The sequence below is a fragment of the Heptranchias perlo genome, chromosome 16 (assembly GCF_035084215.1).
Source record: "Heptranchias perlo isolate sHepPer1 chromosome 16, sHepPer1.hap1, whole genome shotgun sequence".
NCBI classification, from domain to species: Eukaryota; Metazoa; Chordata; class Chondrichthyes; order Hexanchiformes; family Hexanchidae; genus Heptranchias; species Heptranchias perlo.
In genome coordinates this window covers 66,216,995-66,242,400 of record NC_090340.1, presented here as the reverse complement: position 1 = coordinate 66,242,400, position 25,406 = coordinate 66,216,995, and the positions used below count along the sequence as shown (strand labels likewise).

General features: G+C 48.6%; 1 protein-coding gene and 1 long non-coding RNA gene across 3 annotated transcripts in view; one reads left to right on the top strand and one right to left on the bottom strand.

Annotated features, from left to right (window-relative positions):
* The window catches only part of LOC137333854 (uncharacterized), a 63,185-nt gene extending 53,972 nt beyond the window's left edge, over window positions 1–9,213 (bottom strand). For both annotated transcript variants that reach the window (XR_010965997.1, XR_010965998.1), the window contains exon 1: window positions 9,017–9,213. This is a non-coding gene — a long non-coding RNA (uncharacterized lncRNA). The remainder of the gene's footprint in view (window positions 1–9,016) is intronic.
* The window catches only part of LOC137333851 (aldo-keto reductase family 1 member B1-like), a 61,856-nt gene that overhangs the window by 35,624 nt on the left and 826 nt on the right, over window positions 1–25,406 (top strand). The window contains exons 4-10 of the mRNA XM_067998240.1: window positions 602–1,258; window positions 8,771–8,848; window positions 9,051–9,167; window positions 12,007–12,119; window positions 14,277–14,364; window positions 15,685–15,768; window positions 19,296–19,378. Coding sequence (XP_067854341.1) covers window positions 602–1,258; window positions 8,771–8,848; window positions 9,051–9,167; window positions 12,007–12,119; window positions 14,277–14,364; window positions 15,685–15,768; window positions 19,296–19,378 — 1,220 coding nt within the window. The remainder of the gene's footprint in view (window positions 1–601; window positions 1,259–8,770; window positions 8,849–9,050; window positions 9,168–12,006; window positions 12,120–14,276; window positions 14,365–15,684; window positions 15,769–19,295; window positions 19,379–25,406) is intronic.

The following is a 25,406-nucleotide window of genomic DNA, read 5'->3' as shown; positions in this document are numbered from 1 at the left end:
ATTCCCTCCACTCCCCTCCAGCCCCGACCCCACTCCCATTCACAGTATCATTAATGCTGTTTTATTTTACCAAAATATATCACCTCACACTGACATTGAATTCCATCTGTCACTTCTTAGCCATTTCCCATCTTATCAAAATCCCTTTGCAGTTTCCTTTGGTCTTTGAAAGAATTAACTATTCCTCCTATTTTAGTATCATCTGCAAATTTAACACCACTCCCTCTAGCCCTATATCCAAATTATTGATATACGCAGTGAACAAAAGTGGCCTCCGATCAGAACCTGTGGGACACCACTGCGAGAAACTGCCCTAATTCCGGCTTTCTCTCTTCTCCCTTCTGACCAGTTTTTAATCCAATTTGCTATCTTCCCCCCCCCACCCCCACCCCAACCAATTCAATATCCCTTAATCATCTCCAGTGATCTCCCGTGAGAGACCTTGTTAAAGGTTTCCCTGAAGTCCATGAACACTCCATCCACTGTATCCCCCATCTACCATGTCTGTAACCTCCTCAAAACATTGTATGAAGTTTGTTGAACACGATTGTTCCTTCTGAAATCTGTGCTGGCTCCTTCTAACTATTTTCTCTTTATCCAGATACCTGGAAATTTCATCCGGCATATTCCTCACTCTACCATTACCAACAAGCCAGGGGATCAACCCTGGTTCAATGAGGAGTGTAGAAGAGCATGCCAGGAGCAGCACCAGGCGTACCGAAAAATGAGGTGCCATCCTGGTGAAGCTACAACTCAGGACTACATGCATGCTAAACAGCGGAAGCAACACGCTATAGACAGAGCTAAGCGATTCCACAACCAACGGATCAGATCAAAGCTCTGCAGTCCTGCAACATCCAGTCGTGAATGGTGGTGGACAATTAAACAACTAACGGGAGGAGGAGGCTCTGCAAACATCCCCATCCTCAATGATGGCGGAGTCCAGCACGTGAGTGCAAAAGACAAGGCTGAAGCGTTTGCAACTATCTTCAGCCAGAAGTGCCGAGTGGATGATCCATCTCGACCTCCTCCCGATATCCCCACCATCACAGAAGCCAGTCTTCAGCCAATTCGATTCACTCCACGTGATATCAAGACACGGCTGAGTGCACTGGATACAGCAAAGGCTATGGGCCCCAACAACATCCCAGCTGTAGTGCTGAAGACTTGTGCTCCAGAACTAGCTGCGCCTCTAGCCAAGCTGTTCCAGTACAGCTACAACACTGGAATCTACCTGACAATGTGGAAAATTGCCCAGGTATGTCCTGTCCACAAAAAGCAGGATAAATCCAATCCGGCCAATTACCGCCCCATCAGTCGACTCTCAATCATCAGCAAAGTGATGGAAGGTGGGGGTAATATTCTGGCATGGGTGGAGGATTGGTTATCTAACAGGAAGCAGAGAGTTGGGATAAATGGTTCATTCTCAGACTGGCAACCAGTAGCCAGTGGTGTTCCGCAGGGGTCGGTGCTGGGTCCCCAACTCTTTACAATCTATATTAACGATTTGGAGGAGGGGACAGAGTGTAATGTATCAAAGTTTGCAGATGATACAAAGATGGGAGGGAAAGTAGAGAGTGAGGAGGACATAAAAAACCTACAAGGGGATATAGACAGGCTGGGTGAGTGGGCGGAGATTTGGCAGATGCAATACAATATTGGAAAATGTGAGGTTATGCACTTTGGCAGGAAAAATCAGAGAGCAAGTTATCGTAATGGCGAGAAACTGGAAAGTACTGCAGTACAAAGGGATCTGGGGGTCCCAGTGCAAGAAAATCAAAAAGTTAGTATGCAGGTGCAGCAGGTGATCAAGAAGGCCAACGGAATGTTGGCTTTTATTGCTAGGGGGATAGAATATAAAAACAGGGAGGTATTGCTGCAGTTATATAAGGTATTGGTGAGACCGCACCTGGAATACTGCATACAGTTTTGGTGTCCATTCTTAAGAAAAGACATACTTGCTCTCGAGGCAGTACAAAGAAGGTTCACTCGGTTAATCCCGGGGATGAGGGGGTGGACATATGAGGAGAGGTTGAGTAGATTGGGACTCTACTCATTGGAGTTCAGAAGAATGAGAGGCGATCTTATTGAAACATATAAGATTGTGAAGGGGCTTGATCGGGTGGATGCGGTAAGGATGTTCCCAAGGATGGGTGAAACTAGAACTAGGGGGCATAATCTTAGAATAAGGGGCTGCTCTTTCAAAACTGAGATGAGGTGAAACTTCTTCACTCAGAGGGTAGTAGGTCTGTGGAATTTGCTGCCCCAGGAAGCTGTGGAAGCTACATCATTAAATAAATTTAAAACAGAAATAGACAGATTCCTAGAAGTAAAGGGAATTAGGGGTTACGGGGAGCGGGCAGGAAATTGGACATGAATTTAGATTTGAGGTTAGGATCAGATCAGCCATGATCTTATTGAATGGCGGAGCAGGCTCGAGGGGCCGATTGGCCTACTCCTGCTCCTATTTCTTAAGTTCTTATAACAGTGCTATCAAGCGGCACTTATTCACTAATAACCTGCTCACCGATGCTCAGTTGGGTTCCGCCAGGACCACTCGGCTCCAGACCTCATTACAGCCTTGGTCCAAACATGGACAAAAGAGCTGAATTCCAGAGGTGAGGTGAGAGTGACTGCCCTTGACATCAAGGCAGCATTTGACCGAGTGTGGCACCAAGGAGCCCATGTAAAATTGAAGTCAATGGGAATCAGGGGGAAAACTCTCCAGTGGCTGGAGTCATACCTAGCACAAAGGAAGATGGTAGTGGTTGTTGGAGGCCAATCATCTCAGCCCCAGGACATTGCTGCAGGAGTTCCTCAGGGCAGTGTCCTAGGCCCAACCATCTTCAGCTGCTTCACCAATGACCTTCCCTCCATCATAAGGTCAGAAATGGGGATGTTGGCTGATGATTGCACAGTGTTCAGTTCCATTCGCAACCCCTCAGATAATGAAGCAGTCCGAGCCCGCATGCAGCAAGACCTGGACAACATCCAAGTTTGGGCTGATAAGTGGCAAGTAACATTCGCTCCAGATAAGTGCCAGGCAATGACCATCTCGAACAAGAGAGAGTCTAACCACCTCCCCTTGACATTCAACGGCATTACCATTGCCGAATCCCCCACCATCAACATCCTGGGGGTCACCATTGACCAGAAACTTAACTGGACCAGCCATATAAATACTGTGGCTACGAGAGCAGGTCAGAGGCTGGGTATTCTGCGGTGAGTGACTCGCCTCCTGACTCCCCAAAGCCTTTCCACCATCTACAAGGCACAAGTCAGGAGTGTGATGGAATACTCTCCACTTGCTTGGATGAGTGCAGCTCCAACAACACTCAAGAAGCTCGACACCATCCAAGATAAAGCAGCCTGCTTGATTGGCACCCCATCCACCACCCTAAACATTCACTCCCTTCACCACCGGCGCACAGTGGCTGCAGTGTGTACCATCCACTGGATGCACTGCAGCAACTCGCCAAGGCTTCTTCGACAGCACCTCCCAAACCCACGACCTCTACCACCTAGAAGGACAAGAGCAGCAGGCACATGGGAACAACACCACCTGCACGTTCCCCTCCAAGTCACACACTATCCCGACTTGGAAATATATCGCCGTTCCTTCATCGTCGCTGGGTCAAAATCCTGGAACTCCCTTCCTAACAGCACTGTGGGAGAACCTTCACCACACGGACTGCAGCGGTTCAAGAAGGCGGCTCACCACCACCTTCTCAAGGGCAATTAGGGATGGGCAATAAATGCCAGCCTCGCCAGCGATGCCCACATCCCGTGAACGAATAAAAAAAGACTTTCCAGCCACAGATGTTAAACTAACTGGCTTGTAGTTACCCAGATTAACGCTCTCCCTTTTTAAAAATGGGTCTTACACTGGTCACTCTCCAGTCCGGCTAACATCCACTCTCAGTGGGGTCTGAAATATCATTGCTGGACTCTGCGGTCTGCTCCCTCAGGATTCTGGGATTATCCCATTTGGCCCTGGTGTTTTATCTCTCCAGCTCAAATAACTTACCTAAAATTTCCCTTTTATCCATCATAATATCACTCGTCTCACTCTCAGCCACTTAAGGCCTTAGCTCCTCACTGACATACCCCACACCCCTCACTGTAACACTATGACATACCCCACACCCCTCACTGTAACACTATGACATACCCCACACCCCTCACTGTAACACTCTGATATACCCCACAACCCTCACTGTAACACTCTGATATACCCCACACCCCTCACTGTAACACTGATATACCCCACACCCCTCACTGTAACACTGATATACCCCACACCCCTCACTGTAACACTCTGATATACCCCACACCCCTCACTGTAACACTCTGATATACCCCACACCCCTCACTGTAACACTGATATACCCCACACCCCTCACTGTAACACTATGACATACCCCTCACTGTAACACTATGACATACCCCACACCCCTCACTGTAACACTCTGATATACCTCACACCCCTCACTGTAGCACTCTGATATACCTCACACCCCTCACTGTAGCACTCTGATATACCTCACACCCCTCATTGTAACACTATGACATACCTCACACCCCTCACTAACACTCTGATATACAATTTTACAACACCAAGTTATAGTCCAGCAATTTTATTTTAAATTCACAAGCTTTCGGAGGCTTCCTCCTTCGTCAGGTGAACGATGTGAAACCTGACTAAGGAGGAAGCCTCCGAAAGCTTGTGAATTTAAAATAAAATTGCTGGACTATAACTTGGTGTTGTAAAATTGTTTACAATTGTCAACCCCAGTCCATCACCGGCATCTCCACATCATGACTCTGATATACCCCACACCCCTCACTGTAACAGTCTGATATACCCCACACCCCTCACTGTTACAGTCTGATATACACCACACCCCTCACTGTAACACTCTGATATACCCCACACCCCTCACTGTAACACTCTGATATACCCCACACCCCTCACTGTTACAGTCTGATATACCCCACACCCCTCACTGTAACACTCTGATATACCCCACACCCCTCACTGTAACACTCTGATATACCCCACACCCCTCACTGTAACACTCTGATATACCCCACACCCCTCACTGTTACACTCTGATATACCCCACACCCCTCACTGTTACAGTCTGATATACCCCACACCCCTCACTGTAACACTCTGATATACCCCACACCCCTCACTGTTACAGTCTGGTGTATCCAAGTTTGCTCATGATACAAAGCTAGGTGGGAAAGTAAGCAGTGAGGAGGACACAAAGAGTCACCCTGGTCCGGATACCCTGAAAAAAAAATAACACCGAGCCAGAGGAGATATTGGGATGGGGGTGACTCAAAGCTTGGTCAAAAAGGTAGGTTTTAAGGAGGGGAAGAAAAGTGGGAGGTTTTGGGAGGGACTTCCCAAAGTTTGGGCCTAGACGGCTAAAGGGACAGCTGCCAATGGTGAGCCGAAAGGAGTGAGATGCATCAGAGGCCAGAGTTGGAGGTACAGAGATCTCGGAGGGTTGCAGGACTGGAGAAGATGACCGGGATTGGGACGGGTAAGGCCACGGAGGGACTGGAACTCAAAAATGAGAATTTTACAATGAAATTGTAAAATTCAGCCCATCGTGTCTGTGCAGGCGCTTTGCTGGCACAATCCGAAACTGATCCCACTTTCCTGTCTCCCAAGAGCCCTGAATCCTATATCTTCATCTGCTTCATTTATCCAATTTTCCCGTAATAAATGCATTAGTCTCTGCCTCGACCACTCCCTGTGGTAAGGTATTCCAAGCTCCAACCTGCTGCATAAAGAAATTTCTCCTAACGTCTCTTTTTAACGACAATGTTAAATTGAGGGCAAATTAGAATCATAGAAAGATTACAGCACAGAAGGAGGCCGTTCGGCCCATCGAGTCCGTGCGGGCTCTATGCAAGAGCAATCCAGCTCGTCCCACTCCCCCCTCTATCCCTGTAGCCCTGCAAACATTTTCCTTTCAAGTACTTATCCAGTTCCCTTTTGAAGGCCATGATTGAATCTGCCTCCACCACCCCCTCGGGCAGTGCATTCCTGATCCTAACCACTCGCTGTGTAAAAAAAGTTTTTCCTAATGTCGCCTTTGGTTGTTTTGCGAATCACCTTAAATCTATGTCCTCTGGTTCTTGACCCTTCCTCCAATAGGAACAGTTTCTCTCTATCTACTCTGTCTAGACCGTTCATGATTTTGAATACCTCGATCAAATCTCCTCTCAACCTTCTCTGTTCCAAGGAGAACAACCCCAGCTTCTCCAGTCTATCCACGTTGCTAAAGTCCCTCATCCATGGAATCATTCTAGTAAATCTCTTCTGCACCCTCTCTAAGGCCTTCACATCTTTCCTAAAATGCAGTTGTGGTCAAACCAGTGTTTTATAAAGGTTCATCATGACTTCCATACTTATGTACTCTATGCCTATATTTATAAAGCCCAGGATCCCGTATGCTTTTTTAACCGCTTTCTCAACCTGCCCTGCCATCTTCAATGATTTGTGCACTTTTACCCCCAGATCTCTCTGATCCTGTACCCCTTTTAGAGTTGTGCCCTCTAGTTTATATTGCCTCTCCTCGTTCTTCCTACCGAAATGTATCACTTCGCACTTCCCTGCGTTAAATTTCATCTGCCATGTGTCTGCCCATGCCACCAGCCTGTCTATATCCTCTTGAAGTCTATCACTATCCTCCTCACTGTTTACTACCCTTCCAAGTTTTGTGTCATCTGTAAATTTTGAAATTGTGCCCTGTACAACCAAATCCAAGTCATTAATATATATCAAGAAAAGCAGTGACCCCTGGGGAACACCACTGTACACCTCCCTCCAGTCCGAAAAACAACTGTTCACCACTACTCTCTGTTTCCTGTCCCTTAGCCAATTCTGTATCCATGTTGCTACTGCTCCCTTTATTCCATGGGCCGCAATCTTGATGATAAGCCTACCATGCGGCACTTTATCAAACGCCTTTTGAAAGTCCATATACACCACATCAACCGCATTGCCCTCATCTACCCTCTCTATTTCCTTACCAAAAAACTCAATCAGGTTAGTTGAACACAATTTGCCTTTAACAAATCCGTGCTGGCTTTCCCTAATCAATCCACACTCGTCCAAGTGACTGTTAATTCTGTCCCGGATTATCGATTCCAGAAGTTTCCCCACCACTGAGGTTAAACTGACTGGCCTGTAGTTGCTGGGTTTATCCTTGCACCCTTTTTTGAACAAGGGTGTAACATTTGCAATTCTCCAGACCTCTGGCACCACCCCCATATCTAAGGATGTTTGGAAGATTATGGCCAGCAGCTCTGCAATTTCCACCCTTACTTCCCTCAGCAACCTAGGATGCATCTCATCCAGATCAGGTGACTTACCTACTTTAAGTACAGCTAGATTTTCAAGTACCTCTTCTTTATCAATTTTTAGCCCATCCAGTATCTCAGCTATATCTTCCTTTACTGAGACTGTGGCAGCGTCTTCTTCCTTGGTAAAGACAGATGCGAAGTACTCATTTACTACCTCAGCCATTCCCTCTGCCTCCATGAGTAGATCTCCTTTATGGTCCTTAATCGGCCCCACCCCTCCTCTTACTACCCATTTACTGTTTACATGCCTGTAGAAAACTTTTGGATTCCCTTTTATGTTGGCTGCTAGTCTATTCTCATACTCTCTCTTTGCCCCTCTTATTTCCTTTTTCACTTCCCCTCTGAACTTTCTATATTCAGCCTGGTTCTCACTTGTGTTATCAACCTGACATCTGTCATATGCCCTTTTTTCAGTTTCATCTTACTCTCTATCTCTTTCGTCATCCAGGGAGCTCTGGCTTTAGTTGCCCTCCTTTCCCCCTAGTGGGAATGTCCCGAGACTGTACCCAAACCATCTCCTCTTTAAAGGCCGCCCACTTTTCAATTACAGTTTTGCCTGCCAATCTTTGATTCCAGTTTACCCGGGCCAGATCTGTTCTCATCCCACTGAAATTGGCCCTCCTCCAATTGAGTATTTTTATTTTAGAGTGGTCTGTGTCCTTTTCCATAGCTATTTTAAACCTTATGATACTATGATCGCTGCTCCCTAAATGCTCCCCCACTGACACTTGCTCCACTTGGCCCACCTCATTCCCCAGAACCAAGTCCAGCAATGTCTCCTTCCTCGGGCCGGAAATGTCTGATATAACACTCTGGTATACCCCGCACCCCTCACTGTAACACTCTGGTATACCCCGCACCCCTCACTGTCACACTCTGGTATACCCCGCACCCCTCGCTCTCACACTCTGATATACCCCGCACCCCTCACTGTCACACTTTGGTATACCCTGCACCCCTCACTGTCACACTCTGGTATACCCCACACCCCTCACTGTAACACTCTGGTATACCCCACACCCCTCACTGTAACACTCTGGTATACCCCGCACCCCTCACTGTCACACTCTGGTATACCCCGCACCCCTCATTGTCACACTCTGGTATACCCCGCACCCCTCATTGTCACACTCTGGTATACCCCACACCCCTCACTGTCACACTCTGGTATACCCCGCACCCCTCATTGTCACACTCTGGTATACCCCGCACCCCTCACTGTAACACTCTGGTATACCCCACACCCCTCACTGTCACACTCTGGTATACCCCGCACCCCTCACTGTCACACTCTGGTATACCCCACACCCTTTATTCCTTGGTGATCAGTGAGAATTTCTCACCCTGAATTGTTAAACGCAATAAATGATTTTCTCTTTTACAGAATGTTTCGGGTGAGATATTCCCTGTACGCGAGGGGAGAGTGCTGGTGAGTGAGACAGACTACGTGGAGACGTGGAGGGTGAGTGCCTGTGGAATGTGATGGCCGAGGGGGTCAGGCCTGTCCTGAGGGGTCGGGTGTGTTCTGCCCATTCTATTGGGTTGAGCATGCGCTGCCTTTACTGTGGGGCATGGTATAGATTTAGTTTGACAGTTCTAGATCATTCTACAGGCCATGCTGTACACTCACTGTATAGAAATGTTACTTGTCTTTTGTTGGGCAGGCGATGGAGCAGCTGGTGGATGAAGGGCTGGTGAAATCTATCGGAGTTTCCAATTTTAACATTTCCCAGCTGCAGAGACTCCTGTCGATGGCCCGAATAATTCCTGCAGTCAATCAGGTATCCATGTTCACTACTAGGTTAGAATATGAAATCTCTTTTCAACATCACCTGTGAATTGACGTACAAAGGGATATATAAATATATATGTCGTCCGCTGTTTACATCTTTCCAATACAAAAAACATCCATTAACTACTGCTCTCTGTTTCTATCCTTTAACCAACTTTCTTTCCTCACTGCCACACTCCGTTTCTTTTATTATTCGTTCATGTGATGTGGGCGTCGCTGGCAAGGCCGGCATTTATTGCCCATCCCTAATTGCCCTTGAGAAGGTGGTGGTGAGCCGCCTTCTTGAACCGCTGCAGTCCGTGTGGTGAAGGTTCTCCCACAGTGCTGTTAGGAAGGGAGTTCCAGGATTCTGACTCAGCGATGATGAAGGAACGGTGATATATTTCCAATAATTTTAATATTAACATATTTTCAATATGTTTAACACCGTGAGCCTTAATATTATCAACAAGCCTCCTGTACAGCATCTTATCAAACACCTTTTCAAATTCCATATATACAACATCCGCTGCATTTCCGTATCAATACTCTGTTCCACCAGTTTGTTTCAGTATTACTTCTTTATCCATAGTTACACTATCCGATTGCTCCACCTCCACATGTACTAATATCTGTGTGCGCATGTCTGTCTCTGTGTGCGCGTGTCTGTGCATGTGTATGCTACTGACGTGTGTTGCAGACACTAGTGTGTGTGTGTTTTACTGCTACAAGTGTATTTATATCCCTGTGAACAGGAAGTTACAAAGGGACATGGACAGAATGAGCGAGTGGGCAAAACTGTGAAAGATGGGAGTTCAGTTTGAGTAAGTGCGAGCTCATGGTGGTGGACAATTAAACAACTAACGGGAGGAGGAGGCTCAATGTCATCCTCAATGATGGCAGAGTCCAGCACGTGAGTGCAAAAGACAAGGCTGAAACATTTGCAACCACCTTCAGCCAGAAGTGCCAAGTGGATGATCCATCTCGGCCTCTTCCCGATATCCCCACCATCACAGAAGCCAGTCTTCAGCCAATTCGATTCACTCCACGAGATATCAAGAAACGGCTGAGTGCACTGGATACAGCAAAGGCTATGGGCCCCGACAACATCCCGGCTGTAGTGCTGAAGCCTTGTGATCCAGAACTAGCTGCGTCTCTAGCCAAGCTGTTCCAGTACAGCTACAACACTGGCATCTACCCGACAATGTGAAAAATTGGCCAGGTATGTCCTGTCCACAAAAAGCAGGACAAATCCAATCCGGCCAGTTACCACCCTATCAGTCTACTCTCAATCATCAGCAAAGTGATGGAAGGTTTTATCGACAGTGCTATCAGGTGGCACTTACTCACCAATAATCTGCTCACCGATGCTCAGTTTGGGTTCCATGAGGACCATTTGGCTCCGGACAAAAGAGCTGAACTCCAGATGTGAGGTGAGAGTGACTGCTTTGACCGAGTGTGGCATCAAGCAGCCCTAGTAAAATTGCAGTCAATGGGAATCAGGGGGAAAACTCTCCAGTGGCTGGAGTCATACTTAGCACCAAGGGTAATGATAGTGTTTGTTGGAGGCCAATCATCTCAGCCCCAGGACATTGCTGCAGGAGTTCCTCAGGGCAGTGTCCTAGGCCCAACCATCTTCAGCTGCTTCATCAATGACCTTCCCTCCATCATAAGGTCAGAAATGGGGATGTTCGCTGATGATTGCACAGTGTTCAGTTCCATTCACAACCCCTCAGATAATGAAGCAGTCTGTGCCCACATGCAGTAGGACCTGGACAACATCCAGGCTTGGGCTGATAAGTGGCAAGTAACATTCGTGCCAAGCAATGACCATCTCCAACAAGAGAGAATCTAACCACCTCCCCTTGACATTCAACGGCATTACCATCGCCGAATCCCCCACCATCAACATCCTGGGGGTCACCATTGACCAGAAACTGAACTGGACCAGCCACATAAATACTGTGGCCACAAGAGCAGGGCAGAGGCTGGGTATTCTGCAGCGAGTGACTCACCTCCTGACTCCCCAAAGCCTTTCCACCATCTACAAGGCACAAGTCAAAAGTGTGATGGAATACTCTCCACTTGCCTGGATGAGTGCAGCTCCATCAACACTCAAGAAGCTCGACACCATCCAGGACAAAGCAGCCTGCTTGATTGGCACCCCATCCACCACCCTAAACATTCACTCCCTTCACCACCGGCGCACTGTGGCTGCAGTGTGTACCATCCACAGAATGCACTGCAGCAACTCGCCAAGGCTTCTTCGACAGCACCTCCCAAACCCGCGACCTCTACCACCTAGAAGGGCAAAGGCAGCAGGCACATGGGAACAACACCACCTGCACGTTCCCCTCCAAGTCACGCACCATCCCGACTTGGAAATATATCGCCGTTCCTTCATCGTCGCTAGGTCAAAATCCTGGAACTCCCTTCCTAACAGCACTGTGGGAGAACCTTCACCACATGGACTGCAGCGGTTCAGGAAGGCAGCTCACCACCACCTTCTCGAGGGCAATTAGGGATGGGCAATAAATGCCGGCCTCGCCAGCGACGCCCACATCCCATAATGAATTTTTAAAAATCCACTTTGTATCTGGGAAAGGCAAATTGGAATAGTTTCTTAATAGTGGGAAACTAAAAACTGTGGGTGAACGGAGAGATTTAGGTGTCGATGTAGAGAAATCACGAAAAGCTAGTGCACAGGTTCAAAAAGTGATCAAAAAGAGTGCATGTGTGCATACGATTGTGTGTCTGAGAGTGTGCATCTGTAGTTGGGGGGGTGGTTGTCAGGTGTCTCACGGGTCATTTTTCGGCTGCTATCCTCATTATGTCGGTTTCATTGAAAGGTGGAACTTCATCCCTACCTGACTCAACCTGAACTGGTGGAATTCTGTGTGTCCAGAGACATCACCGTGACAGCTTTCAGCCCACTCGGGTCTCCTGGACGCCCACAGTCCCTGTGAGTATGAGGGGATAAGGAGCCCCGCTGCTCAGACTCTGCTTTCAATATTCCTTTCAGTTCCCAAGATTTGATAATCTGTGATGACAGGACTGGAGGATGTGAAGTTCGTACTGTATCAATTTGCTCATTTAAAAAAAGTTTTCTCAGTATCTGAAATAGAGATGCTGAGAATTAAATGTTGTGCGGGAGACTATTTATTCTGTTTCTGAGGCCATGGAAATAGCCACCAAAATGCAAAAGTTGGGTTAATATAGATTTGTGCTTTTGGGTTTTGATTGGTTCTAAGCTGCATTTTTGAGAAGTTCCTTATGTTTTTTTTCAACTCCTTCAGAGGATTAGATAAATGGGGAGGAGTCTCTGACTGCAGATTACAGGGGCTCACAAGATCAGTGTCTTTCTGTACCCCTGCGGGCCTACCAAGCTCCCATATGGCAGACTGGTCAAAAAGGTAAATGTCCATGGGATCCAAAGGAAAGTGGCTAGTTGGATCCAAAATTGGCTCAGTGGCAGGAAGCAAAGGGTAATGTTCGATGGGTGCTTTTGCAACTGGCTGTTTCCAGTGGGGTCTCGCAAGTTCCCTTGCTTTTTGTGGTATATATTAATAATTTGGACTTGAATGTGGAGGGCTTGATCAAGAAGTTTGCAGATGATACAAAAATTGGCCGTGTGGTTGATAATGAGGAGGAAAGCTGTAGACTGCAGGAAGAGATCAATGGGCTGGTCAGAAAAGTAGCAAATAGAATTCAATCCAGAGAAGTGTGAGGTAATGCATTTGGGGAGGGCAAACAAGGCAAAGGGAATACACAATAAATGGGAGGATACTGAGAGGTGTAGAGGGACAAAGGGACCTTGGAGTGCATGTCCACAGATCCCTGAAGGTAGGTAAGGTGGTTAAAAAGGCATACAGGATACTTTCCTTTATTAACCGAGGTATCGAATATAACAGCAGGGAGGTTATGCTGGAACTGTATAAAACACTAGTTAGGCCACAGCTTGAGTACTGTGCACAGTTCTGGTCACCACATTACAGGAAAGATGTGATTGCATTAGATAGTGTACAGAGGAGATTTACGAGGATGTTGCCAGGGCTGGAGAATTTTAGCTATGAGAAAAGATTGGATAGGCTGGGGTTATTTTCTTTGGAACAAAGGAGGCTGAGGGGAGATTTAATTGAGGTGTATAAAATTATGACAGGGCCTGGATAGAATTTTTTTTTTCGTTCATGGGATGTGGGCGTCACTGGCGAGGCCGGCATTTATTGCCCATCCCTAATTGCCTTGAGAAGATGGTGGTGGCGGTGGTGGTAGAGAATGGATAGGGAGGACCTATTTCCCTTGGCAGAGGGGTCAGTGAGCAGGGGGCATAGATTTAAAGTAATTGGTAGAAGGATTAGAGGGGAGCTGAGGAGAAATGTTTTCACCCAGAGGGTGATGGGGGTCTGGAACTCACTGCCTGAGAGGGTGGTAGAGGCAGAAACCCTCAACTCATTTAAAAAGTACCTGGATGTGCACTTGAAGTGCCGTAACCTACAGGGCTACGGACCAAGTGCTGGAAAGTGGGATTAAGCTGGGTGGCTCTTTTTCGGCCGGCATGGACACGATGGGCCGAATGGCCTCCTTCTGTGCCGTAACTTTCTATGATTCCGTGCGCGCGTCTGTGTGATTAGATAAACGGGGAGGAGTCTGAGACAGTGCAGATTACAGGGCCTCGTGAGATCGTTACTTTCCTTTAATTATCCTCCTCCAACTTTGCAGACCTTTCCTCCTTCCTTCTGGTGGTGACTCGTGCCCAAGGGGCCAGTCGTCATGTGTGAGTGCAAGAAAGTAATTCAAACCTGAGGGCATTACAGTTAAGTCCTAAATCCACCCACAGTAATGAGAACTTTGGAGTGTTTCCACCTCTAGCCCAGTACCTGGGATTAAACCTCAGAGAATCCTCATCGAAATGGGTCACTACCAGCCCAGGTGCTGCATCTACCCGCAGATCCAACAACCGTGGTGTGTTTGTAACTGAGGGTTTATTGTGTATTCCGTTCGATCTGAAGCAAAGCTATAACCTATCCCATGTCTGAAGTCAGGAGTTTGAGGAATGCTGTGTGAGGCAGGTTCAGATCATGGGTAGAATCATGGATTTATGAATAATTTCCTGTTACAGATTGAATGATGAATCTGACCCAAAAGACCTTCTCAAAGATCCAGTGGTGAAAGTGATTGCAGAGAATCACAAGAAGAGTGTGGCCCAGGTATGGTGGATGCGGTACATTCATTAAAAAGCTCATTTACAAACCCAGCGTCCAGAAACAAAAGGACAGATTCTACTTTTGAAAACTCAGATTAAGATCTGAATAATCCCACTGCCCCACTCTCTCCCCATAGACCTGTATCAATCCCAAACTAATCCCACTGCCCCACTCTCCCCATAGACCTGTATCAATCCCAAACTAATCCCACTGCCCCACTCTCCCCATAGACCTGTATCAATCCCAAACTAATCCCACTGCCCCGCTCTCTCCCCATAGCCCTGTATCAATCCCAAACTAATCCCACTGCCCCACTCTCTCCCCATAGACCTGTATCAATCCCAAACTAATCCCACTGCCCCGCTCTCTCCCCATAGTCCTGTATCAATCCCAAACTAATCCCACTGCCCCACTCTCTCCCCATAGACCTGTATCAATCCCAAACTAATCCCACTGCCCCGCTCTCTCCCCATAGTCCTGTATCAATCCCAAACTAATCCCACTGCCCCACTCTCTCCCCATAGCCCTGTATCAATCCCCAAACTAATCCCACTGCCCCACTCTCTCCCCATAGCCCTGTATCAATCCCAAACTAATCTCATTTTCTCCTGTATCTTCCTCTGCTTCAAATATTTATCCCATTTTCTCTTAATAAATGTAATAATATCTGCTTCAACCACTCCCTGTGACAAAGCATTCCAAGCTCCCCTCAGTGAAAAGCCCTTTCCCCTACCCTCCTCATTATGGCTTTAATATCCTTTCAGTAATTGCGCCCAAAACTGCACATAGTCTTTAACTGTGGCCTCACCATTGTTTTGTATAAATTCATCACTTTGTTATTCTTGTGCTCTCCATCCCTATTTAGAAAATCTAAATTTGGCCTTTTCATGGCTTTATCTGCCTGTGCTCACACCTTCAGGAAATTCTGTTCTCTTCACACCAGTGTCTTTCCATTAAGTGTTCATTCCCATTCTTTCTTTTTCCTCCCAAAATATATTACCTCATTCTTCTCCACATTAAATTGCATCACCCACCCGTCTGCCCACTCCCGCCCACCCGTCTGCCCACTCCCGCCCACCCGTCTGCCCACTCCCGCCCACCCGTCTGCCCACCTGTTCTTGTGGCTCTTTGTCAAACCTCTTGCTTTATTTTACTCAATTATACAACATACTCCTCCAGTGTAGAGAGAAAAGCCTCATCCCCTGTTTCCGGGCAGAGCTTGGACCCATGACCTGGGACTGAGAACAGCCAATTCTCACTCAGCCCCACTCTGCGCCCATTATACGTCTATCCCTGGAACTAATTGTCTTTTGTCACACGCAGGTCTTGTTGCGTTTTCATGTCCAGAGAAATATAGCAACTATTCCAAAGAGTGTGTCGCCTGCACGGATCCAGGAGAATGCGGAGGTACTTTCTGCCGATAACTCACCAGTCAGAGGATGTAAATAGTGGAAAACACTTTGACCCAACTGGTGGTGAGAGTTAAATGTAGAGCATCCCCTTTTGGAGTTTGAGTGTATGGACAGAGGAGAAAGAGCTGGTCAGCTCAAGAACAGCAGACTGGGGACTGGACCCTGGGGAATGTAGCAACACCGAAATGTGGCAGAGAAGGGAACTTTTTCTGAATTGACAGAACTGTTGCGATTCTGAAAACATTTTCTTTTGATGCAGATTCGTACCTCAGTTACCGACACAGGTTAATCTCGCACGAACACACAATCTCGGGCATTTCACACCCAGCGGCCTGTTACATGATGCTGCATCACAGAGAAAACCCAACAACATGAGAGGTCACCACACCAGTGCAAAGGTCACAATACTGCACATAAAATGCACTAAATTAACCAATTCATGCCCAGAGATCCTGTCTTTAAATGAAACTCCAACCTGGTGCCCCAGTGACTCACCAGGTAACCGGCAACTTTGTTCATTGAGCAGGAAGGTGTCATGTTTGATTTTTGGCAAACTGCAGTTGTCCTCGGTATCCCCGAGCAGCAGAGGGGCAGAATGGGGCAAGTCGAACTGGCCCCTGGCATCATCCTGCCCCCATCTCACAACTCCCCCCACCTCACCTCCTCACCCCCCACGCCCCTCCCTCCACCCCCTCGCCTTCTCATGCCCCAACTACTTCCCCCCGAACCCCACCTCTTCCCCCCCCCTCCCACTCCCCACCCTCCGCCTCCCCCACCCACCACCTCCCCCCTCCCACCACCTCCCCCCTCCTCACCCCCTCACCACCTCCCCCCCCCCTCACCCCCTCACCTCTTCACCCCCTCACCTCCTCACACCTAATTACTCCCCCCACGCCCCTCCTCCCATCACCTCCCCCCTCTCACCCCCCAACTACTTCTCCCCCCTCCCCTCCCTCCAACTCTTCCCCCCCTCCCCTCCCTCCAACTCTTCCCCCCCTCCCCTCCCTCCAACTCTTCCCCCACTCCCTCCAACTCTTCCCCCACTCCCTCCAACTCTTCCCCCACTCCCTCCAACTCTTCCCCCACTCCCTCCAACTCTTCCCCCACTCCCTCCAACTCTTCCCCCACTCCCTCCAACTCTTCCCCCACTCCCTCCAACTCTTCCCCCCCCTCCCTCCAACTCTTCCCCCCCTCCCTCCAACTCTTCCCCCCCCCCTCCCTCCAACTCTTCCCCCCCCTCCCTCCAACTCTTCCCCCCCTCCCTCCAACTCTTCCCCCCCTCCCTCCAACTCTTCCCCCCCCTCCCTCCAACTCTTCCCCCCCTCCCTCCAACTCTTCCCCCCCCTCCCTCCAACTCTTCCCCCCCCTCCCTCCAACTCTTCCCCCCCTCCCTCCAACTCTTCCCCCCCCCCTCCCTCCAACTCTTCCCCCCCCTCCCTCCAACTCTTCCCCCCCTCCCTCCAACTCTTCCCCCCCTCCCTCCAACTCTTCCCCCCCCTCCCTCCAACTCTTCCCCCCCTCCCTCCAACTCTTCCCCCCCTCCCTCCAACTCTTCCCCCCCTCCCTCCAACTCTTCCCCCCCCTCCCTCCAACTCTTCCCCCCCCCTCCCTCCAACTCTTCCCCCCCTCCCTCCAACTCTTCCCCCCCTCCCTCCAACTCTTCCCCCCCTCCCTCCAACTCTTCCCCCCTCCCTCCAACTCTTCCCCCCCTCCCTCCAACTCTTCCCCCCTCCCTCCAACTCTTCCCCCCCCTCCCTCCAACTCTTCCCCCCCCCTCCCTCCAACTCTTCCCCCCCCCTCCCTCCAACTCTTCCCCCCCCTCCCTCCAACTCTTCCCCCCCTCCCTCCAACTCTTCCCCCCCCTCCCTCCAACTCTTCCCCCCCTCCCTCCAACTCTTCCCCCCCCTCCCTCCAACTCTTCCCCCCCCTCCCTCCAACTCTTCCCCCCCTCCCTCCAACTCTTCCCCCCCCTCCCTCCAACTCTTCCCCCCCCTCCCTCCAACTCTTCCCCCCCCTCCCTCCAACTCTTCCCCCCCCCTCCCTCCAACTCTTCCCCCCCTCCCTCCAACTCTTCCCCCCCCCTCCCTCCAACTCTTCCCCCCCTCCCTCCAACTCTTCCCCCCCTCCCTCCAACTCTTCCTCCCCTCCCTCCAACTCTTCCCCCCCTCCCTCCAACTCTTCCCCCCCTCCCTCCAACTCTTCCCCCCCCTCCCTCCAACTCTTCCCCCCCCTCCCTCCAACTCTTCCCCCCCCTCCCTCCAACTCTTCCCCCCCCTCCCTCCAACTCTTCCCCCCCCTCCCTCCAACTCTTCCCCCCCCCTCCCTCCAACTCTTCCCCCCCCTCCCTCCAACTCTTCCCCCCCCCTCCCTCCAACTCTTCCCCCCCCCTCCCTCCAACTCTTCCCCCCCCCTCCCTCCAACTCTTCCCCCCCCTCCCTCCAACTCTTCCTCCCCCCTCCCTCCAACTCTTCCCCCCCCCCTCCCTCCAACTCTTCCCCCCCCCCTCCCTCCAACTCTTCCCCCCCCCTCCCTCCAACTCTTCCCCCCCTCCCTCCCTCCAACTCTTCCCCCCCTCCCTCCAACTCTTCCCCCCCCTCCTCCCCTCCCTCCAACTCTTCCCCCCCTCCAACTCTTCTCCCCCCTCCCCTCCCTCCAACTCTTCCCCCCCCCCTCCCCTCCCTCCAACTCTTCCCCTCCCCCTCCCACCAACTCCAATTTTTGTCGAATCCCAGGGCAGAGATTTGCCAAAATTCCAAAACCAACTTGGGCACAATGAGAGGGTGAAATCTCTGCTAGCCAATCACTGGCGGCAGCTGCCACAGCCAATGAGATGACCAGGAATTTGCTGGGGTGAAAGGTTCCCCTCCTGGGGGTTTGTGAAGCTTCATCTCGACTCAGTCTTGTGGGGAGGGGGGAAGTTATGTTAACCTTGTATAGAACCTTGGTTAAACCCATTTGGAGTATTGTGCAGAGTTCTGGTCTCCATATTATAAAAAGGATATAGAGGCACTGGAGAAGGTGCAAAAAAGATTTACTAGAATACCAGAACTGGGAGGATATACTCATCAGGAAAGATTGAACAGGCTGGGGCTCTTTTCTCTAGAGAAGAGAAGGCTGAGGGGTGATCTGATCGAGGTCTTTAAGGTAATGAAAGGGTTTGATAGAATAAACGTAGAGAAAATGTTTCCACTTGTGGGGGAGTCCAAAACTAGAGGTCATAAATATAAGATAATCACCAATAAATCCAATAGGGAATTCAGGAGAAACTTCTTTACCCAGAGAGTGGTGAGAATGTGGAAGTCACTCGCACAAGGAGTAGTTGAGGTGAATAATGTAGATACAATTAAGGGGAAGCTCGATAAACACATGAGGCAGAAAGGAATAGAAGGATATGGAGATAGGGTGAGATAAAGGAGGGAGGGAGGAGGCTCGTGTGGAGCAAAACGCCGGCATAGACCAGTTGGGTCGAATGGCCTGTTTCTGTGCTGTACATTCTATGTAATTCTATGTAATTTGGTGCAGATTTTTGACTTTGAGCTGACAGAGGAGGAGATGGGGTCACTGCTCGCATTAAACAAGAACTGGAGGGTCTGTCGACTAACTCTGTAAGTCAGTCAAATATGTGTCTTATCTCCACGGTGGGGCATCGGGGGTAGGGCACGGGTGTTGGGGGGCGTATGGTTGGGGCACAGGGTGGACGGGAGTCGGGTTGGGGGGCGATCTTTCCATTAAGTCTATGCTCCCACTCCTTGTTTTTCATCCTAAGACCTCACACTTCTCCACATTTACTTTCAGCTGCCACCTGTCTGCCCATCCGCTAACCTGTTTATATCTTCCTGAAGTCTTTTACAGTCTACCTCACGATTTGCCAAACCTCCTAATTTTGTATCATCAGAAAATTTCAATGTTGTGCTATCTATAGTCAAGTTCAAATTATCTACATATCCTGAGGACAGAATTGACCCCATGTTGACCCCTGGGTACATCTATCTTTCCACTTGTACCATACGCCTGAATCTTTCCAACCAGCTTCTTGTGAGAACATAAGAAATAGGAGCAGGAGTCGGCCATTCGGCCCCTCGAGCCTGCTCCGCCATTCAATCAGATCATGGCTGATCTTCGACCTCAACTCCACTTTCCTGCCCGATCCCCATATCCCTTGATTCCCCTAGAGCCCAAAAATCTATCGATCTCGGTCTTGAATATATTCAATGACTCAGCATCCACAGCCCTCTGGGGTAGAGAATTCCAAAGATTCACAACCCTCTGAGTGAAGAAATTCCTCCTCATCTCAGTCCTAAATGTCCGACCCCTTATCCTGAGACTATGTCCCCTAGTTCTAGACTCTCCAGCCAGGGGAAACAACCTCTCAGCATCTACCCTGTCAAACCCCCTCAGAATCTTATATGTTTCATTGAGATCATCTCTCATTCTTCTAAACTCCAGAAAGTATAGGCCAATTCTACTCAATCTATCCTCATAGGACAACCCTCTTATCCCAGGAATCAATCTAGTGAACCTTCTTTGCACCGCCTCTAAGGCAAGTATAGAATCATAGAATAGAATCATTACAGCACAGAAGGAGGCCATTCAGCTCAATGAGCCTGTGCCTGCTCTCTGTAAGAACAATCCAGTTAGTCCCACTCCCCCGCTCTTTCCCCGTGGCCCTGCAAATTTTTTGCCTTCAAATATTTATCCAATTCCTTTTTGAAAGCCAAGATTGAATCTGCTTCCACCGCCCTTATGGGCAGCACATTCCAGATCATAACAACTCACTACGTAAAAAGGTTTCTCCTTACGTCACCTCTGGTTCTTTTGCCAATCACCTTAAAGTATATCCTTCCTTAGGTAAGGAAACCAAAACTGCACACAGTACTCCAGGTGAGGTCTCACTAAAGCCCTGTAAAATTGCAGCAAGACTTCCTTACTCTTGTACTCCAGCCCCCTTGCAATAAAGGTCAGCATACCATTTGCCTTCCTAATTGCTCGCTGTACCTGCATGTTAACTTGTTTTGTGTACGAGGACACCCAAATCCCTCTGAACACCAACTTTTAATAGTCTCTCACCTTTTTAAAAAAAAATCTGTTTTTCTATTCTTCCTACCAAAGTGAATAACCTCACATTTCCCCACGTTATACTCCATCTGCCACCTTTTTGCCCACTCACTTAACCTGTCTCTATCCCTTTGCAGACTCTTTGCGTCCACCTCACAGCTTACTTTCCCACCTAGCTTTGTATCTTCCGCAAACTTGGATACATTGCACTCGGTCCCTTCATCTAAGTCATTAATATAGATTGTAAATAGCTGAGGCCCAAGCACTGATCCTTGTGGCACCCCACTAGTTACAGTCTGCCAACCCGAGAATGACCCGTTTATCCCTACTCTCTGTTTTCTGCCCTTTAACCAATCCTCTATCCATGCTAATATATTATCCCCAATCCCATGAGCCCTCATCTTGTGTAATGCCTTTTGAAAATCCAAATATACGACATCCACTGGTTCCCCTTTATTTACCCTGCTAGTTACATCCTCAAAAAACTCTAATAGATTTGTCAAACACTATTTCCCTTTCATAAACCATGTTGACTCCGCCTAATCATATTATGATTTTCTATGTACCCTGTTACTACGTCCTTAATAATGGATTCCCAACATTTTCCCAACTACTGATGTCAGGCCAACTGACCTGTAGTTCCCTGTTTTCTCTCTCCGTCCTTTCTTGAATAGCGGGGATACATTTGCTACCTTCCAATCCACTGGGTCCGTTCCAGAATCTAGGGAATTTTGGAAGATCACAACCAATGCATCCACCTCTTTTATAACCCTAGATTGTAGGCCATCAGGTTCAGGGGATTTGTCAGCGTTTTAGTCCCATTAATGTCTCCAGTACTTTGTCTTTACTAATATTAATTACTTTAAGTTCCTCACTCTTGTTAGACCCTTGGTTCTGCAAGGTGAGACACCTTATCAAACAAGCTAAAATTCTAAATAAGTGATCTGGACTTAGGAATTAAAGGAACAATATCGAAATTTGCTGATGACACTAAATTATGACAGGCTCTAAGGAGATTGAGGTTGGCCGGAAGTGTAGTTAGGAGGCAGGATGGGCAGATACAGTTAAATGTAGAAAATTGTGAAGCAGTAGATTTTGGAAGTAAGAATACAGAAAGGAAACTTAACTGGACCAGCCATATCAATACTGTGGCTACAAGAGCAGGTCAGAGGCTGGGTATTCTGTGACTTCCCAAAGCCTTTCCACCATCTACAAGGCACAAGTCAGGAGTGTGATGGAATACTCTCCACTTGCCTGGATGAGTGCAGCTCCAACAACACTCAAGAAGCTCGACAACATCCAGGACAAAGCAGCCCGCTTGATTGGCACCCCATCCACCACCCTAAACATTCACTCCCTTCACCACCGGCGCAGAGTGGTTGCAGTGTGTACCATCCACAGGATGCACTGCAGCAACTCGCCAAGGCTTCTTAGACAACACCTTCCAAACCCCCGACCTCTACCACCTAAAAGGACAAGAGCAGCAGGTACATGGGAACAACACCACCTGCACGTTCCCCTCCAAGTCACACACCATCCCGACTTGGAAATATATCGCCGTTCCTTCATCGTCACTGGGTCAAAATCCTGGAACTCCCTTCCTAACAGCACTGTGGGAGAACCGTCACCACACGGACTGCAGTGGTTCAAGAAGGCGGCTCACGACCAACTTCTCGAGGGCAATTAGGGATGGGCAATAAATGCCGGCCTTGCCAGCGACGCCCACATCCCATGAACGAATAAAAAAAACCACTTATAAACTTTGGGCCCTCTGTAAAGAGGCTGTCTGGTTAAGCCTCCCTGGCCTTTCCTTTAAGTGGTCCTCATATCCCTTACGATCAGGAGTTTATCTTTACTGCCCAATAGCTAGTCACACGATAGTGTGACCCAGGGTTGTAACAATGAAAGCCGCTTGTAATGTCAACTGGATAATGTTCCACCTGTGCCCCACATCTGTTTCTCCTAGCTTCTGAAACTCAGTGTGACAAGGCCCAATATAAATTAACTAGCTGATTTATTTATCATGCAATTTATGAGCGATCAGAGTGAATTACAGGTTATCTTGTTACACTCCTAACATAGAAAATAATAATGCAGCCGCACTGTCCCTTTTAACTGGCCAAATACAACTTTTGACTAAATTTCTGACTTTCTTGAAGATCTCACAGAAAGTTCCTTAGCGGGGCTAAGGCTTGACCTTTGACATGCTCCCAGGTCTTGACCTCTGATCCTCCGCCAGCTCTCCGTGTCTGGAGATTGGCCAGTTGAGCTGCCAACCAAACCGGCAGCAACCCTCCTAAGAATGTGTCACAGCCGGATAATCCCACCGCATGTACACATGACCCCAGCCAGATAATCCCACCGCGTGTACACATGACCCCAGCCATATAATCCCACCCCGTGTACACATGACCCCAGCCAGATAATCCCACCCTGTGTACACGTGACCCCAGCCAGATAATCCCACCCCGTGTACACGTGACCCCAGCCAGATAATCCCACCCCGTGTACACGTGACCCTAGCCAGATAATCCCACCCCCGTGTACACGTGACCCCAGCCGGATAATCCCACCCCGAGTACACGTGACCCCAGCCGGATAATCCCACCCCGTGTATTTACAAATACATAAAGGGCAAAAGAGTAACTAGGGAGAGAGTAGGGCCACTTAAGGATCAACAAGGTCATCTATGTGCGGAACCACAAGAGATGGGTGAGATCCTAAATGACTATTTCGCATCGGTATTTACGGTTGAGAAAGGCATGGATGTTAGGGAACTTGGGGAAATAAATAGTGATGACTTGAGGAGTGTACATATTACAGAGAGGGAGGTGCTGGAAGTCTTAACGCGCATCAAGGTAGATAAATCTCCGGGACCTGATGAAATGTATCCCAGGACGTTATGGGAGGTTAGGGAGGAAATTGCGGGTCCCCTAGCAGAGATATTTCAATCATCGACAGCTACAGGTGAGGTGCCTGAAGATTGGAGGGTAGCAAATGTTGTGCCTTTGTTTAAGAAGGGCGGCAGGGAAAAGCCTGGGAACTACAGACCGGTGAGCCTGACATCTGTAGTGGGTAAGTTGTTAGAGGGTATTCTGAGAGACAGGATCTACGGGCATTTGGAGAGGCAGGGACTCATGTCTCACGAATTTGATTGAGTTTTTTGAAGGGGTAACCAAGAAGATAGATGAGGGCTGTGCAGTAGACGTGGTCTACATGGACTTTAGCAAAGCCTTTGACAAGGTACCGCATGGTGGGTTGTTACATAAGGTTAGATCTCATGGGATCCAAGGTGAGGTAGCCAATTGGATACAAAATTGGCTTGACGACAGAAGACAGAGGGTGGTTGTAGAGGGTTGTTTTTCAAACTGGAGGCCTGTGACCAGCGGTGTGCCTCAGGGATCGGTGCTGGGTCCGCTGTTATTTGTTATTTATATTAATGATTTGGATGAGAATTTAGGAGGCATGGTTAGTAAGTTTGCAGATGACACGAAGATTGGTGGCGTTGTGGGCAGTGAAGAAGGTTATCTGGGATTGCAACGGGATCTTGATAAATTGGGCCAGTGGGCCGATGAATGGCAGATGGAGTTTAATTTAGATAAATGTGAGGTGATGCATTTTGGTACATCAAATCAGGCCAGGACCTACTCCGTTAATGGTAGGGCGTTGGGGAGAGTTATAGAACAAAGAGATCTAGGAGTACAGATTCATAGCTCCTTGAAAGTGGAGTCACAGGTGGATAGGGTGGTGAAGAAGGCATTCAGCATGCTTGGTTTCATTGGTCAGAACATTGAATACAGGAGTTGGGATGTCTTGTTGAAGTTGTACAAGACATTAGTTAGGCCACACTTGGAATACTGTGTACAGTTCTGGTCACCCTATTATAGAAAGGATATTATTAAACTGGAAAGAGTGCAGAAAAGATTTACTGGGATGCTACCGGGACTTGATGGTTTGACTTATAGGGAGAGGTTGGATTGGCTGAGACTTTTTTCCCTGGAGAGTAGGAGGTTTCGGGGTGATCTTATAGAAGTCTATAAAATAATGAGGGGCATAGATAAGGTAGATAGTCAAAATCTTTTCCCAAAGGTAGGGGAGTCTATAACGAGGGGGCATAGATTTAAGGTGAGAGGGGAGAGATACAAAAGGGTCCAGAGGGGCAATTTTTTCACTCAAAGGGTGGTGAGTGTCTGGAACGAGCTGCCAGAGGCAGTAGTAGAGGGGGGTACAGTTTTGTCTTTTAAAAAGCATTTGGACAGTTACAAGGGTAAGATGGGTATAGAGGGATATGGGCCAAGTGCAGGCAATTGGGACTAGCTTAGTGGTATAAACTGGGCGACATGGACATGTTGGGACCGAAGTGCCTGTTTCCATGTTGTAAACTTCTATGATTCTATGTTTGCACGTGACCCCAGCCGGATAATCCCACCCCGTGTACACATGGCCCCAGTTGCTCCCAGCAGACCGAGTGCGACTGCTTACTGGTAGTTTCAGACTGTGAAAACCATTCATGGTTGTCCCAAACCAGCAGCTCATGAAGATTTCTCGTCCCCTCTTGTCAAGTAAGGAAAGAAGTCC